This window comes from Pipra filicauda, unplaced genomic scaffold (genome assembly GCF_003945595.2).
Source record: "Pipra filicauda isolate LSUMZ 115617 unplaced genomic scaffold, ASM394559v2 scaffold245_size1146780_pilon, whole genome shotgun sequence".
Taxonomy (NCBI): Eukaryota; Metazoa; Chordata; class Aves; order Passeriformes; family Pipridae; genus Pipra; species Pipra filicauda.
The window spans coordinates 1021690-1038863 of NW_024104360.1; the positions used below are offsets into that span (position 1 = coordinate 1021690).

A 17174-nucleotide genomic window follows, 5' to 3' on the forward strand; every position below is an offset into this window, starting at 1 on the left:
GTTTATTGTGCATGCCTGTTTTCTGTCTCAGGTACAAGGTGTTTTGGGGAACCCTTCTGCCATTGGCATTGGTGGCCTCAGCTGCCTGCTTCATATCAGGAATCCAGAAAGAGATGCACTGATGGTCTATTTGAAGAGAGGTACCAGATGAGAATCACTCACCTAATATTAGACTCTGTGCCCAAGATGGTAGTTGCTATTATATAGGATCACGATTAAATATGGGGAGCATCTTTTTTTAAGAAGCCACAATACTTTTGAGAGCTCAACATTTAGTGATAGCCCAGAAACCACAGCAATGTCATGCTTCCTAGAAATTAGGAATAGAGTTTTTGTAAACCATTTTGACAGCTTTTGCCAGCAAGCAGTCCCCAAATACTCTAATTCTATCAAATGTATTATCCTATTCTGCTCTGCTCTGTTGCGTTATTATTTCTCTTTATTGAGTATTTGTTATTTGTATATACAAGGCATTATTAGTGATCCTCCTAGTTGGCAGAAACCTTAATTGCAGATGTAGTCATGCTGGCCAAATTACACATTTTACTTTTTTAATGAGATAAATTTGTATTTGGGAGTTACTAATGCAGTACTTGAAAGGGGAATATTACGAACCTTACTACATACATCAGTTTAGGAACCCTTTGCTGGCAGTACATTCAGACCAGCTACCCAGATAGAAAAGCACCAAACCATTTGATGATCTTATCTTGCATCTGAAACTCAAAGTCCAGAAAAGGACTTTTAAAACAGAGCTTTTATCATAAGACCTTCATAAAACCAGCTTTGGTCTGCTTGCAATCCAAAAGCATCCCTTGAGCTCCTCTTGAACGTTCTTTTCCCATTCTGTCTATCCAGGACAGGAATTTAACTCATCTGGACTCAAGGCCTTTGAGAGGGCTGGTTTTCAGAACGTGCTGTCTGGCGTGTACCGCTCCGTGGTGCTCTCAGCTGCTGCTGCATCGCTGACTGACACTCAGCTCCTGTGTCGGCAGCTCTGCAGTGGGGACTCCTGCTGCGACGGCTTCATCCTGAGCCAGACTGCACTGGATGGAGGTACTACCCAACTGCACACCAAAACCTCCTGCAGCAGGGAACCAACGCTGAGTAGAACTCATTTTTGGACACAGCACACCTACCTCTGTGTCATGCCACTGTCAGCAGCCTGCCTCTACATCACTGACATTTTTTTTGGTGTTGTCAGAATTTGAGTAGTGCCCGAGACTTGGTCTGGAGCAGTAGAGATAAAGACCTGAGGTAGCAACCTGCGCTTGGAGCGAAATGGACAGTTTTGAAAGGATAGTTCTTTTAACCTGCTTTAGACATCTGCATCTGCATAAGATAAATCATTCTGAAACACCTCTCTCCTTAAGTAGCACAGCTTGGTTGCCATAACTGGAGTGCTGCAGCTCTCTCTTTGCCTGACCCTAGGTACCATTCTGTGTAGTTTGCTGAGCTCCCCAGACGTGCTGATCTGCGATGGAAGTGTCTGGAGTCCGACACCAAACTCTGTCATAGGTGGGATATGTAATGGTGTGAGCTATGACGAGAAGGAGAAGACGTTTTCCTTTACCCTGGGAGGACAAGTGTTCAGTGGAAGTATGTCAATTAATTCTCTCAATTTACATTAGTCTTCTTTAATTGTTGTATAGACTCTGCCTTTTTCACCAGCCTGCTCTTGTGCTTCAGTGCTTTTTTCCTCAATTTAAGTCCATATCAATACAATCACAAGAGAATAAGAACTTTCTAACTGGATGCATTGTTAGATAGATGGACCTCCCATGTCTTACTGTGAGTACATTAATGAGAGTCAAGAATGTGTTTAATATGTCACCCTGTAATAATTCCAGCATTTAATTCAGACAGATTCAACCCAATAATCTGAAAGAAAGGTAAAGTCCAGAGCAAAGATAAAAAAGGAGGTGCCCAGAGCTGCACAGTAAAAACAATGATTGAAAATTGAGTAAAACCTTGGCACCCTAGACCCAGACTAGCCCCTTGACACCTGGGACCTTCTTCCTTAGTGTTTTGTATTATAAATAAGGTGATGCATAGTGTAGTGATGCACTTTCTATGCAATTTCTGAGCATTTCAATACTATCTGTGTAATTTGAGCAGCTACTCTAACAAAATTTTTTTCTTTATTAGCTTCTCAGTTGGTGAAAGAGACTGAAAGAAATTTTACTACCTTTCAGCAAGTTTACCTGTGGAGAGGTGAGTTACCTCACACAAGTTGTTATAAAAACTTATGGTGAACTGTTGGCAGTGGCAGACGTGTGTTCTATAGTGGAAGTGTCACTGTCACTTCATTTTATGGTGTCCAAGTTGAGACACTACTCAGAAGTCTTTTCTGGTAGGATGGGTAATCTGGGGTAATTCTGCTACCGCCAGTTTCGTAAAATTTGGGTAATTTCTTGTGTCTGAGAACATAATTTATAACTTTTAATACCTGTGAAAATTGTAACATTAACACACTTACTTTTGTCCCATCAGTGTCCAGGTGCCATAATAATTTGTCACTTTATGCTTAACTACATAGGTTATGTTTTTTAGCATGATAACCCTGTATGTGTTATTTTTGCAAGTTTGCTTTCCGAATGTCACCATGTACGTAGCAGGACCTGCACAAATGATTTTTGATGCTGCTTTATAAATGCACACAGTCTGCAGACTGCTGCTGCTGAGTGCATAGTGATTGTGGATATGGCATTTGCTTTTATCCTGCAGTTTGGTTTAGGTTTTCCCCAGAGCTGTCCAGAGATGGTTTACTTGTTTTTGATTCAACAGCTGGTGAAACTACCTAAAGAGTTTTCCTAAATGGTGCACTGTAAAATATTTGTTAAATTTGGCATCTAAGGATGGTCTTGTAAAAGACAGATAAAGGGAATCACAATGCTCTTTAATTCCTGTTTCATTGCAGATTCTGATATGGTCACCCGGACTAAAACCTCCGCATGTGGTGCTTCTGCTGCTTTGAAGACAGAGAATGACTTAGCATTGTCAGGTACTATTGTCAGGAGGGGTGGGCAGAGAGGACAGCAGAAGACAGCAGATAAGGGATGCAGAGTTTAACCAGAAAATATTATATATTGCTATATGTGTTCATAATGCCCTAGGTATTGTGAAGTAGAGAGTATTTCTCTTAGGTAGGAAGGCCCATAGAGATTTTGAGAAAGATGTTCAAAATGTGAACGTCCTGGCTTCATGGTTTTTACCTTCCTAGGCTAGGCTGGAAATGAAAATGTTAAAATGTTTTGTGAAATTTTGTTTTTTCAGACTTACTGAATTGAAGAGACTCAGAAAATATTATTTGGCTGAGAAAAAATTTCACATAGACGCAGAAATTAAATCCTTAGCTTAGGTACCTGGGAATCTTTACTGCTAGTGACAGTATGGCTGTAAATATGATGCTTAGAGAAAATCAGGATGAAACTGCAATCACAAGTGTTTCCTCCATGCATGATGACAGTGAGGGACCTGTGAACTTCTGTTAGCTCCTTTGTTATTCCAGGGTTTGCTCTTGGTTATACTATAAGTCATGTGTAGGTCCTAAAGAATTAGTAGTAAGTTACTAGAATTCATTTGGGCCTTCAGCACCATAATCCTAAGAGAAAGAGAGCAGTGGAGCCTGTTGAGAGCACCTTGGCTCACCTTTAAGTAAATGTAATCTTTGCTGAGGAGTCTTGATGAACGTCTGAGCACATGATTTAATACATGCAAAATCCTAAAAGGATTTTCTTTTGGAATTCGAAAGGGAGGTAAACTGAAAATGCACATTTACCAAACAATGCTCCTATACAATTAGGAGTATTTTAAAGTCTAGACTCAAAAATGAGAGAAAAAAATGCACGTAATACAGTGGGTGAAATTCTCTTGCATTTACCTGCCAAGGCATGAGCGTAGCCCTCAGGGTTCTCCATTTATCTTGCTGGGGCTGATGGTGTCATTAAAATGTGAAGTTATGCAAGGAATGCAGTTTCTACCTGCATCCCTAAGTCTTAGTTGTGACACCAGCTGTTTCCAGAGAAACTGAAGGTTGAAGTTAAGGCTCGAGAGGTAACAGGAATTATAAGCCACCTGTTTTAAGAAGTTAGGGGTACATAACTTACGTTATAAGTTATGGGAAAATGTCTACAAAGCTTTTATTACTTGATGATCTTTCATAAAACACATGGTAACATCTTTTCTAGTTTCTGACAGAAAATTCAAAACTATAGTGCACTCCCAGCATGTCAGTAGGTGCTTCAGCACTTCAGCAGTAATCATCAGCATGTCTTCTTGTTTGCGTTATTGTCCGGTTGTTTCACTGCATGTAAGATTAAATAACAGAATGTCTCACAATGTACCTGGGGATGAGACCTGCTGATGACATTTGATAAATAAGAAAGTGTTGAAGAAGAAATCTGTAAGAGATCAGTGAAGAGTGTCCATTCCTTTCAATATTGCAACTTTATTTAAAGGGATAAATTTGGAAACAGCCTGAAAGACCTGTGATTGATTGTTTCAGAGGGAGCTCAGGAGGTATAAAGCATTGCATACATGTCTAAAGGTCACAAGCAGGTGACAAAAAGGAGTTATTTAATGTGGTCTGTGGGAGCATAAACTAGGAGAAATGAGGTCAAATGACAGAAATAGGTATTAAACTTGTCAAGAAAACTTTTAACATAGAGAAGAGAGGTGTAAAAGCTTCTCAAGGGGATATAAGGAAACTACTGTACTTTGGATTAATAAAATTAGATTGATTGAGGGATTGCAAACATCCTCTGAGGCATCATGCTTCAATGCTAGGATATTGTGTTGCATGACAGAGTAGAGAGAATGCTCTGATTTCTGGGAGCTGTCAAGTTTTTGGGAGGTGGAAATAGTCTGAAAATGCTGTGTTATGCAGTGCAGCTCAGAGGGGGGGCATTGCCTACAGGAGCATCTCTAACTGTGGGTGGGCAGTTGTGTTATGAAAAGCAGCCTTTGGTGTATGCTAACGCTACAAAACGGTTGCAGCTGTTTTACTGCGAAAGGCAGAATTTTATGCATAAATAAATTTAATTTATTCCAGATCATATTTAAATTTTTTTGTGGGATTGTTTGTTTGTTTGTATCTCAGATGCCACAAAGGATCTTTTCTACCTAATGGACAACAGCCAAGTACAAAGTGACCAGAACTATTCTCTCCCTTACCAGCAGTATTGGATCTTCAGTCAGAAATACTCAGCTGACGAAGCTGTGCTTTGGTGTCTCACACGTAAGACTTCTTGGAGGCTGTTATTCTGTAGGAAATAATAATTAACTAAAATCTTTTAATAGGTATTATAGTAACGACCCATGGAAACTTTGGACTTCAAGATTTTTTTGGGGAAAACTCCCAAGATTTTCATGGAAATTGCTAATGGGGCCACTTGTTTCTTCCTTACAGTCTTAGTGTGCCATGGCAGAAAGGGTAACTGTCATTCATCATCAGGGTACCCTGTTATGGGCAGGAGAAGTCAAAGATACAGCTTAGGCAATGCTCTGGTGTTCTTGAAAAGTACCCTTCCAAATAGATAGATGACATAGTGGTAAAAGTAGAAGGTAAAACACAGATATTTGGTGTTAATGATGAAGTGTATTTTGATGCAATAGATGGAGAAGGGTTTCTAGCTCTACCGGGAAGTCAGAACTAAGAGTACTAAACAGTGCACAAGCATCACTGTAAGAGGTCAGTAGAGATATGCCTGTTTAAAATGATGCATTGTAAAATGATGCATGTTTACAGAAGCCATTGCCATGATAATTAAGAGATGGGTTTGGCAGCTTTGGTACTTTTCTGAAGGTGCATTATTACCCTGGGGTAAATTTCAGAAAAAATTGCTACGAGCAAATGGCTCGGACAGTTGATTCCAGAAAAGTTAAGTATAATTTTGTGTGATGCATGAATGCTTAAGATATACTTTTTGTGACTGTCTCGTATTGGCCTCCTAAGCCACCAGCGTGCCTGTAACAAATGTGGATAGAGCCTTCCCAAATCTTTGTTCGCGAAGCCTAGCCATGATCCTGACTTTCTGTGAAAACTTCCTAAGACATTGTAGACTTTATTGTCCATTGTTACTCATTAAGTAAGAGACCCACAACTGGTGCAGAGTTCTTTTATGATTATACAATTTGTATGTCAAATTTGCTAAAAAGAAAGAGATTTTTATTAATTAAATATTAGAGTGACGCCAATACACTGAAGTAACACTTGCCACAGCTGGGGAATTTATCTTCCCTATTAGCTCTACTGTAGCTCCTTTTCTGTGTTCTCCAGGTACACCTGCTCTTCAATGCCACTAGAATTGGAATATGTCCCTCTTTCTCTTGGACTTTAATTAATTGAACTAATTAATTTGCACAACTAATAGGATAATATTGAAATTCTCGCTCTTAGTTGTTTGCTGATGTTTAGCTTTAAGTGCACCAACATGAACAGGAGCAGAGAGGGGAAGGAACCCTTGTGTGTGTAACTCTTTCTGACTTTGCTTCTCAGGCTGTGCCCAAGAAGATGAGTTTTGCCGAATGGCAGATCTTCAAAACACCACAGACAAATACTTTGTGTGTACCCTCTATCCAGAGGCACAGATTTGTGAAAGCAGCATTGATCAAACACCAGGGAACTGTCCAACTGTGCTACCCCGGCAACCACAGACACTGTATCGTAAAATAGGCAAGTTTTGGTATTTGGATTTATGTCTGCTCTAACCCTGGTAATACAAGCTGGTGTTTGGCTCTTGATTCTGATAAAAAAAGTCTAAATATAAGAATGAATCCTGGGATGTGATGATGCAAGGGCAGGCCAGACTGTTTTTGGCACGGATGTTCATTTTCTGTTCAGAATGGAAAGTTATTAATCACCAGTTTCATTCTCCACCTCAGCTATTCCCAATTCAGAGAGGCCAAGGGTAGATCAAATAATTTGTATACCAGCTCTTCGATCTTTTTATAAAGGGTGGAATGGGAATGTCATTGGAATGTCACTAATCCCATTTTCTACAATTAAAATTTCCGTGGTAGCTAAGTAGTGCAACAATGAAAGGGCTGAGTGTAATTTTTTTTACTTTTTTTTTTGCACTTGCAGAGCTATAGATGTGGATTTTAACCTTTGCTCTGTGAATGCTTGGGAGGTTCAGTGTTTTTTCTCATAGGGCTTATGTAAGGAAGCTGGACAAACAAGCCTGTTATCACTGCACAGGAACCTGTAATTTTGCTGTGAAAAAATGTAAAGGTCCACTGAACTAAGCTACTCAACCATGTCTTTTTGGGGAGCCTAAAGGGCAGCGTGGGTTGACTAATGGATGAGCACACTAGAGTTTTCCAATCTGGAGTTTTCCAAACTGTATTCCAGTTTTTGACCTTGTGAAAGGAGTAGCATCAATGCAGATCTCAGAAACAGAAGCCCTGGGCTGGAAGTCTTTCTTGGACAGTGTATTTTGCTCAGCTTTTAGAGCCTTCACTTGTTGGATTTTTGTTCATCTTCAGGCTTAGCCATCAAAATTTTGCTGTGATGATGTCAAATTATCTTTTAATCAGCTGGAACCCAGCATAGAAACATAAACTTGACCCTTACTGTGTGATTACTTGACCGGTGTATGTATATGGCAGTTAAACTGATTTTTCCAATTTTGGTGGTTTTTTTTTTGTTTTTTTTTTTTTTTCCTTCCAGTCACTCTTCAAAGTTCAGTGAAGAGCTTCTACACACGTGTGCCATTCCAGAAAGTAACAGGAATCTCAGTGAGGAATAAGACTGACATGAGCAGAAAAACTGTTTCAGACGGGTAGGACATGAACGTTCCTTTCTTTTTGCTGGAATTTTAACCATGCCTGGAGTACCAAGACCCCATTATACAGATGAGGGGGATTAAATATGTTTATCCAAAACCATCATTTAAGAGTATTTAATGAAAAAAAAAACAAACACATGATTTAAAGGAATTGTATAATTGAATTATAAATAATAATGTATATAATTACTAATTATATATATGAGAATTATTATTTCTGCTGATATTGCATTGCTAGTTAGCCAGTTAAATCTCTTATCAATAATATACCAAATTAATTTAGGCTGATTTTTTTAGGGCAGATATCAAAATAATCATCTAAATTATTAGAGGTAGTCTGACAGATGTATAACGACCAAATGTAATTTCACCTACATATGGAAAATGCATGGAAGTGTGTATGCAATAAGAACCAGAATGGTTCTTCAGCCTTTTTCTGAAAGCTATCTCTGCAGGTTCTCAGTGTCTCTCCCCCGTGCAATATCCTCTTTTCTCCATCACGGACACAGTGGCACTGAGAGTAATGTTCTCCTTTCCCAGGTTTTTTGCGTGTGAGCGTTGGTGTGATGCTGACCCGTGTTGCACAGGATTTGGCTTTTTTAATAATTCCCAGCTGTCAGGTATTTTTCCTCTAGTTTTTTTTTTAAGATAACTTCAGCCTTTCTTCATTATCCAAATTTTACCATTCTTTTGCTCTGAAGAGCACTTTGAAAGTGCTTGCAGATCTCATGCATCTCTCTTTTCGAGTAACCATAACCACTTCTGAAGGTTGAGCCCAATGCCACACTCCACATCTCAGAAATTATTGAGAAAACTTCATGAGCCCTTAAGAGGCTGCAGTTCCAACAGCATGAAATCCAAACTGATAAAACTCCAGTTACTACTCGTTTATCAAACTCTCTTCCAAAATATTGCTTGACTTCATTTTGTGACTTTTTCCCCCTTTTTTGTTGTTTCATTTTTTAAAGCCGAAAGGGCTCATAAACCTAAATAATAATGAAATTAAATGCATGTGAGCCCATAATGTCTGTGAGTACTTTGGGACAGCTGAGCCTTTTGTCTTTCTTGGATGTCTGAACTTCTGTGCTCCCAGATTTTAGTCTTCTCCTTGAGGAAGATTGGTTGTGGATAAACCTTACCTATCTGCTCCTCCTTAGTATTTTAGCTACTTAAGACATCTCAAGTAGGAGTTCTGTTAGTCTGCAGAACTCAGATCTTTTGACGTATGTTTGACTTGAAAGCCATTAAAATGTCAAACAAAAATGTTTTATTCTGCTGGGATAGCAAAGTTAAGGGGTGTTGTCACCCCATGCTCCCTCTCTAGTCAGCAGAGAGATGTATAGACACAACTATAGGGTCATTAAGAGCTTTATTTGAATCCTGTTCTGGAGGTACTTTTCTTTGTCTCCACTGACTGTAAAGGAAGTGCTCTTTTTAAAGAAAAGCTGGTGTTTAGAATTGGATGCCACCTAGATCAAAGTAAATGAAATAGATTTTAGTACTTTATTCCACATTCAGATTTAGGCCACTAAAATGTCTAACTTTGTTTTTGGAAGGGTCATATGCTAATCAACTGTCCCTGAGGTCATTTAGGATGTGCTGGCTTTACAACTCGCTTGGGAATTTGAAACAGTTCAGAAATATATATTTTTAATTCCAAATTTTTAATTTGTTGAGCAGACAAAATTTTCAGTTGGTCAAAAAATGAGTAGCTTGGAAAATTAATCCAATGTAGTTTAGATTGCAAGTAATGTGCAAATACAAAATAGTTCAGTTTTCATACCTCCATATGACCATATGAAATTTGAAGTCTTAACGTAATGTGGCTTTAGGTTTCTTTAAATAGTTGTAAAATAAATGAAGAATTTTAAAGCACTAAACATGGAAAACTCACACCTCTTTAGTTTATCTGATATTAAGTATCTGTGACATTTCAGGCATCCAGTCCTGGCACTTGTATAGTCAAGAGAACTTTCAGTAATGATTTTAATATGAGCTAAAATCTTCAGTGAGTCTGCTAGCTGTGTTTCAAACCCTCCATTTTTTTCAGCAACAAAAAAATTTACACAAGGTCTTTGAAAGACAGAATTTTTATCTTGATGTAAATAGTGGCCATGTTTCAATATACATGCAGATTTTTAATTTCAAGGATTGCATTAACCTGAAAGGGCTGCTTGCTCAAAGAGTCCTGATCCTTGCTTGGTGGAGATGCTCTGTGACCTTGGATTATAATGATTAATAATGTTGGTACCCACCTTCCTTCACATGGAATTCATTGGGATTTTTCAACACTAGTTTCAGGTACTTGGCCCATTTTAGATATTTCCTGCCTTCGATTTCTAAGTCAGTTGAACTTCATTTAACACAGTGGAACCATGCTGTGTTCTCTTTCCTCACAACTATCTAGAAGAGGAAAATTTTCCTTATGATTTCTATAACCATTTATTTCCTTGGCAGGTAGAAAGATCGTGTGCGTGACTCTGAACAGCCTTGGAATCCAGACATGTGCTGAGGAAACAAGAAGTGCTTGGCACATTTCAAATTGTAATTCACCAGATGCTGAAGTCAGAATACACCCATTTGGCTGGTATCAGAAGCCTGGTAAGTGATGCAGGACACATGACCTTTCTAACTGGTTTCTGCGCATTGAAGTTTATTTTTCAGCTTCATTGTATACAAATTCCAGCTTCCAGCTGTAGGATCCATTTGCAAGGATTACAAATAGACAAGGCAGACAAGTGTGTGCAAGGAAAAGAAAAGCACAATTTAGTCTCCATTTTAATAGAAAAAGAATAGTAATAACTCAAAGAAGTATAATTTAATTTCTTGGATTGTATGGGAGACTTGTGGCCAATGTTGGAATTCAAATATATTTTGCCCCACTGCACAGTCCTCGTCAGTAAATCATTCTTTGTTTCTCACTCACTGCTGGGCTTATGGTTTTACCATCTGTGTGGATACATAACCTCAAAAGATTTGGTTTTGCTACAGAATTTAAAATTTGCTTTTGACTGTTTTGGTAAAGAAAAGGCCAAGACCATATTCCAAGGTAGCACTGTATTTTTCAAGCAGTAAGAAGCTATCACATGTTTAAGCAGAAGAGCAGTTATGAGATGTTGGGTTATTTCCTCAGGAGGAATCAAAACCACTCTTTGTCAAAGTGGATTTTATTTTCCATAGCAAAACAAAAGTTCCATTACTTCATTAAAAACTTTAAATGGATTTCTCATTTGTCACACTTCTTTTGGGCAGATCTAGTTCTACTTTGTTAAGCTTTGATTTCACATAACTGAAACAATAAGGAAGACAATTGCCTGCCTGACTGTGTCCCCCTTTATGGGAGGACAACCTTTTACTTAGTCACGTAGGCACACCCTTGTTGAACTCCAGAGCAGAGAGGCCCCATGGGGGCAGGTCTGGTGATGTTGACAGAATCAGGGAAAAAATTGAATAAAGAGTACTTTTTCCTGCTTTTACACTCCCTTAGTTCTTGCAGAGTAGAGAAGGGCTGATAGCTGAGAGGAGAGGGGAGGCACAAAGTCTGGATATATATTGTCCAGGGAATGTGATAGAAAGATAATCCAGCTAAAACTGTGTAGAGATAGATCAGATATCATGGCAGTATGCTGCATTTTACAGTGTTGATAGAGAAAACCTTCATTCACACTCTGTGTTTGAAATATGAACTCAGTCCTGAGCTTTTCAAGTCCTGTGCTGGCTCTATGCCCATTAGAACATCCATGTCCTCTTCTAGTGGGGCAGTCCTTGTTAAAAGGTAAGAGACAGCATGGGGTTGGGAAGCACTACAGAAGCTAGGCAGGGATGGGCTGAGGATCTAGCACTGAGAGAAAGGGAACAACAGCCCTGATAAAGCAGGCAGTGGCAGGATCCTGGTGGCAGGGGGAGTTAAGAGGGAATCAGGGGTAACAGTGAAGAATGGTAGAAAGGTGAAGAGCTGACAGAAGAGGGGTAGATACACTTCTAGTTCTTAGAATTGTTTTTCCTCTTGTCAAAAAAGAACCAACTAAAAATAAAGGATGTTTCTCACTGGATGGACAGAGGGATGACAAAGCAGAGCCATGGGTATATGCAAAGCAGGGAGTGTCAGGAGAGACAGTGGTGTTTCCTAATGTAGTGAGGGAGCTTCAGATGTGTTTCCACTGTAAGACACACCAAGGCACTGTAACACACAGCAAGGCACAGATGTTTATGCAAATGGAGATATTTACAGACAAAAATTTGTATCAGTTGTGCTGCTGTGCTAAGGTCTGGGAACCAGGAAAAGGAACAAAAAGGCTCTGAGGCTAAAAAAGAAAAATGAGTGAAATCTGAAGGAGTGATTTACTGTAGGCAGTGGGGACATTAGCATGAAACAGGGTCTTTTGCTTTAGTCCACAGTCTTGTAGGAAGGTACTCGTGCCTCCACATTTCATAATGTGTTATGTTAAGTTGATGTGTGCTTTGTGATTGCAAATTATTTATGGGAAATATTAGCAAATGAGAAGTCTTGTGTATGGAAATGAATTCTTGCTTGAATTTTAATTTGGAAAGTGCTGTGCTGGAAACTGCCTTGTTTCTAATTCCTATTTTGAGAAATTCCCGTTTGTTGGGAGCAGAGAAAAACTGACGTCTCTTGTGATGCCGAAACCCAAATGCAGAGAGGTGCATGGAAAAAAATGCAGAGCTACTGAAATGAATTGTTCATAACTGTGCCCCAAAAAGTGTTTGGAAAAATGTTTATAAAGATGGAAATTTAGGGAAGTCTGGCTTCATGTATGAACTCAAAAGGGTTAGATAGCAAAGCAACCTCACATCCTTACTCTTGGTATTTGTGGTGAGAAGATGCAACATCCAGATCCCAGAAGTAATGCTGGAAATATTGAGATATTGATTCCATTCTAAACCTTCAAGTATAATTGTTTTCAAATGTGTAATTTTTTTCTGCTTTTAGCTGACTTGAAGAGCACCATGCCTGACCTCTGTCCACCTGTTAGTTTGCCTCTCAGGCCAGAAAGTGGTAAGTGCATTTATGTATTGAGGAAAAAACCAGGAAACATCCTCTATTTCGTATGCATTGCTAAAAGATCACACTATTATGAAATATATGTGTTCCCCATGAGGTTACTCATTTAGGTGATGACTTATTTTTATTAATTATGTATTGTTTAAATGGAAGAATTGTCATATCTACAATGCTGACCTAATATCTCACACTCACTGCCACATGAGGTCACTGAAGCAAAATGTTCGGCAGGATTGATAAAGACATTTATTTGTGAGTGTGGATGTCACATCACTTTCAACGAGTATGATGAATCTTATGGTACTCACGTGTTATTTTAAAAGTGGGTGGATCCTCTTAATAGACGAAACTTTACTACTGTCTTTCAGGGCTTTGTGTCTATTGTCCCCTAAAAATATATGCAAATTTTCAACAGCTAAAGGTTTCCCTGATGTGTCCTTTCCAGAAGTACACAGCATAGCTGCTAAATGCCGTGTGAAATGGAATGGAAGCAGGTTAACTTGTCATTAGAAAACTTAATTTAACCCTCTAGTTAAACTGAAATTGAGAACTCTTGTCCATCTCTGCCTGTGATTTTCTGTTTGATCTGAACAAATATTTAATCTGTTTATATCTGTCTCTCCTTAAACTCTATGCAACTGGGTTTACAGGGGATGGTTGATATTTGCAATATGGAGTTCAGAATTTATTATCATCTGTTTTATCATCATATCCATGGCCACTAGTCATGATCAAGTTCACAGTCTTTGTATTTATTAGTAGAATTTGTGCTTTTTAATTATCAGTTTAATGTAATAGAAGAAAAACTCGTATCTTCATGAGTAAGCAGAAATAATTTTTGTGTGAAATGCTTTGAAGAGCTGGTGGGGTAATGTGTAGGTTGGGCAATTCAGCTCCTTTGCAAACTGTTTTTCCCATGGGATGTGGAAAACTGTGTCACTAAAACTTTCTTCCTCCCAGAGTGAAGCTTAGTAGTAATTTTGTCATGTTTCTGTTTTTCTTGCTTGCTTAAGTCTAGGAAAACAGTAACCTAAGCAGCACTTAAGGAAATTAGGAAATTAGGTCTGCTGTCATTTACTTTCTACTCTAAAAGCTGCCCAGGAAGTGAGTCATTTTGCCCTTAGTAACAGCCCTGATCTGTCACACCCACTTCTAGGTCATCTTTTCAAATGCAGAGCAACTAGGGATGTCTCTAGTTTGCAAAGGTCTGGTTAAGCAACGCAAGCAGGCAGAGCCTCCCACAAGGGTGCAGGATTCTGGATTAGAGCTGTGGTCCTGAGGGCTGACAGTGGTCAAGACATGTCACTGAATTATAAAGAGCACAACTGGCCTGGAAGTCAAATTAGCACCAGTATCCTGTAGACTTTGCATCTGACACCAGTGGGTGCAGCAACACATTCAAAATGCAACTGGGCATCATCTGTCCTTCTTTTATTCTGCCTCATTTCAATAGTAAAAGTACCAGCCTGGCTGCTTAGGTCAGATTGTGCTCTGTTGTCAGAGGTTTTGAAAAAATTTCAAAAACATTGTTTCCAAACTCTTGGTGATTATATATGTTATATTAATATATGCTATAGAAGACTAACTGTTTTAGAGTTGGGCATAACAGAAAAGTGAGTGAATTTTGTATGTTGTTGTAATGCTTGTACATGGGAAAAAAAAATTACTGTGACTCCTCTGTGGTAACCAGATGGTGAGTGTGAGAAAATGTCACTATTTAAAGGGCACTGCTGTGTATATATATATCTGTGTGTGTACATGTAAGCACATATATATACATATAAAAATATAATTTTTTCCATCCAAAGATCAGAAAGATACTTAGATTTGTATGCTTTGCCAGAAGGCTCTGTGGAATAGTGAAGCTGGTGTTATGTTCAGTCTAGAGGCTGAGTTAACTAGAGCACCATCAAGGCCTACATTTCATTGGACAGTTAATGCACTTGACTGCCTCCTTTCCTAGTTTGCCACTTTGCAATGCTCAGGACACTGCCTAGCAATTTGCTTCCTCCCATTTGCAGTCAGGATGCTGCTCCATTCAATATCTGTGGTGTTTGCAGCCCCAACATATTGTGAAGAAAGCCATATGAGTAGACTTATTTTCAGTCTTGTGGGAAGTAGATGCTTTCCTGTTTTACTACGTGCTCTTCTCAATAGAGAGGGTAAAGGTGTTGTAGGACCATAAACCAACAGAAAATCTCAACAAGAAGGTTTTCTACAAGTATGTGCGTAGTAGCAAAAGGAAGAGTAGGGAAAATATGGGTCTGCTGATGAATGGGGCAGGAGACCTGATTCCAAAGGATATGGAAAAGGACAAAGTGCCTTCTTCACCTCAGTCTTTACTGGCAAGTCCAGCCTTCGGGCCCTACAGACTGGGGGGAAAACTGCAGCAAGGAAGATTTATCCTCAGTGGAGGAGGATCAGGTCAGGGAACAATCTGGACATACAAACCCATGAGTGCAGAGGGAGCTGGTTAATGTAATTCTGAGGCCACTCTCAGACACCTTTGAAAGGCTCTGCTGATTGGGGAGGTATTTGTTTTCCTTCTGTTCCCTGGTGTGGGCTTTTAAAGAAGTTCACCAGAAGTAATAGTCATAAAATCTCCAGACTTTTGAATCTGCAATGACAAAAATAATTTTCAAGAGCGACTTCTTTTCATGCCTTGTCATAGAGCAGCCTGCAGCCACCAGGGAGCTGCAAAAAAAGTCCCTTCTCTGTGTGAGGCTATAACCTCAGGAGAGACACAGCACGAGGGGAGGCTTGAGGTTCTTCCTGTTCTTTGCCTTGTGTCAGACTGTTCATCCAGCAACCCATTGCAGCCCTGTGGTTCCTTTCAAAAGCCTGAGGCTCCAGTGGGCTTTTCCCAGATTACTCCCCCTACAAGCAGAACTGCTGTGTGTTTCTAACACTCATTAGATGCCCCACTGGCCTATGAAAACCAGGAATTAAGTGCTCTGTAGTGCCTGCAGGTCACTACTCTCTAGCAAGAGGGAGGTGAACTGCACACTTTTACCTGAATTCTTGTTGTTTTGTTGTTGCTTCAACAAATTTTGCCTATTTGTATTCTTGCAAAATCCTTTCTGCTACAAGGTTAAACTCTCCAAGTCATCTTCATCACCAGGCTATAGTGTGTTTAACTGAGTGTGTGGTTTTCATTTTTAACTGAATGAATACTTTAATTTACTTCCATACCTCCATTGCATGGAGCAGAGCATACTCCTGCTGGGCTATTATGATTTCCACATAGTTTCTGTGATCTAAGAAATAATGCTTGAAAAATCAATAGTCTGGACAGACTGGGAAAGTCCAACTTGTTACATTTGGAGCATTTTTTCCCCTGAAGAAAATGTGCTGTAATGACACTGAGTATGGAACCATCTGTGGTGAGTTTCAGGTATGATCTGTGACCTTTAATGGTGGGAGGACAGCTGTTATTTTAAGACTGTCCGTGCTGAAGATGCTCATATGTCATCCTGCAGTTTTGGTTTACCTTCGCTGGTATTTAAATAACAACTCCACTGAGTTGTGTGAACATGGGGGAATGTTATGTAGAAGAGGAAACAGCCAGGTCTCAGAATTAGGTTTGAGATGGAACTTTCTGCCGCCAGCTGTAAGCTAGGAGAGATAAGAAAAGGGGTTTTTTTGCTATATATTACGTATTGTAATTTTACAGTATGTAATGCTGTTTTTTAAACAGTTTATGCACAGGGGTTTGAGCTGTGGAAGTCTTTATATCTTTACAATTAAACCTGAAAGAAGCAAAACAATCTATGAAACATGTTACCTGGATAAACATGTTACCTGCTTAAAGCAGACTGGAGAGACTGAGAATACTCCTGTGCATGTGGGAGCAGTGACTCCAATGTATGACTTTGACTTTGTTATGAGATTTATGAATTGTATACAGTAATTATCCAAAATTTACTGAACATTTTTGTCTTCAGTTCTAACTAGGATATGTCTATCTTAGATTTGGCAACTGCAAGAAGATAGTGGCCCTTAAATGGTGGTCTCTGCATGGGACTGTGGATTATATACAGATCATATGGGCTCTGTTCCCATTCCATGCAAATCAAGTAATTAATTAAGAAACCACTGAGGCATATGGATGTAATGATCTGTTAGGCCCTTCCTGTTTCTGCCTCCAGTGATCCCCTAGTGATTTATAGCCATTCCCTTGAGGCAGGACTGAGCAGTGGCTATGGGATATTCCAACATGGGAATAAATTTCCCATGGGGCTATGTCAGCATGTGGGGTATTTCTATTCTCAACAGAGATGAGATGCTGATAGTACAAACGCTGATGTAGCTGACTTTGGTGATTAATAGTATCATTTGTCTTCCTGTTTTCCCACAATGCC

General features: G+C 39.3%; 1 protein-coding gene across 1 annotated transcript in view; it reads left to right on the forward strand.

The window, feature by feature from the left end:
* Positions 1-17174, forward strand: part of TG (thyroglobulin) — a 146922-nt gene that overhangs the window by 44765 nt on the left and 84983 nt on the right. Inside the window, exons 25-35 of the mRNA XM_027712037.2 lie at positions 32-140; positions 859-1056; positions 1432-1599; positions 2149-2214; positions 2921-3004; positions 5102-5239; positions 6500-6676; positions 7673-7784; positions 8331-8410; positions 10248-10391; positions 12742-12807. Of these exons, the coding sequence (XP_027567838.2) occupies positions 32-140; positions 859-1056; positions 1432-1599; positions 2149-2214; positions 2921-3004; positions 5102-5239; positions 6500-6676; positions 7673-7784; positions 8331-8410; positions 10248-10391; positions 12742-12807 (1342 nt within the window). The remainder of the gene's footprint in view (positions 1-31; positions 141-858; positions 1057-1431; positions 1600-2148; positions 2215-2920; positions 3005-5101; positions 5240-6499; positions 6677-7672; positions 7785-8330; positions 8411-10247; positions 10392-12741; positions 12808-17174) is intronic.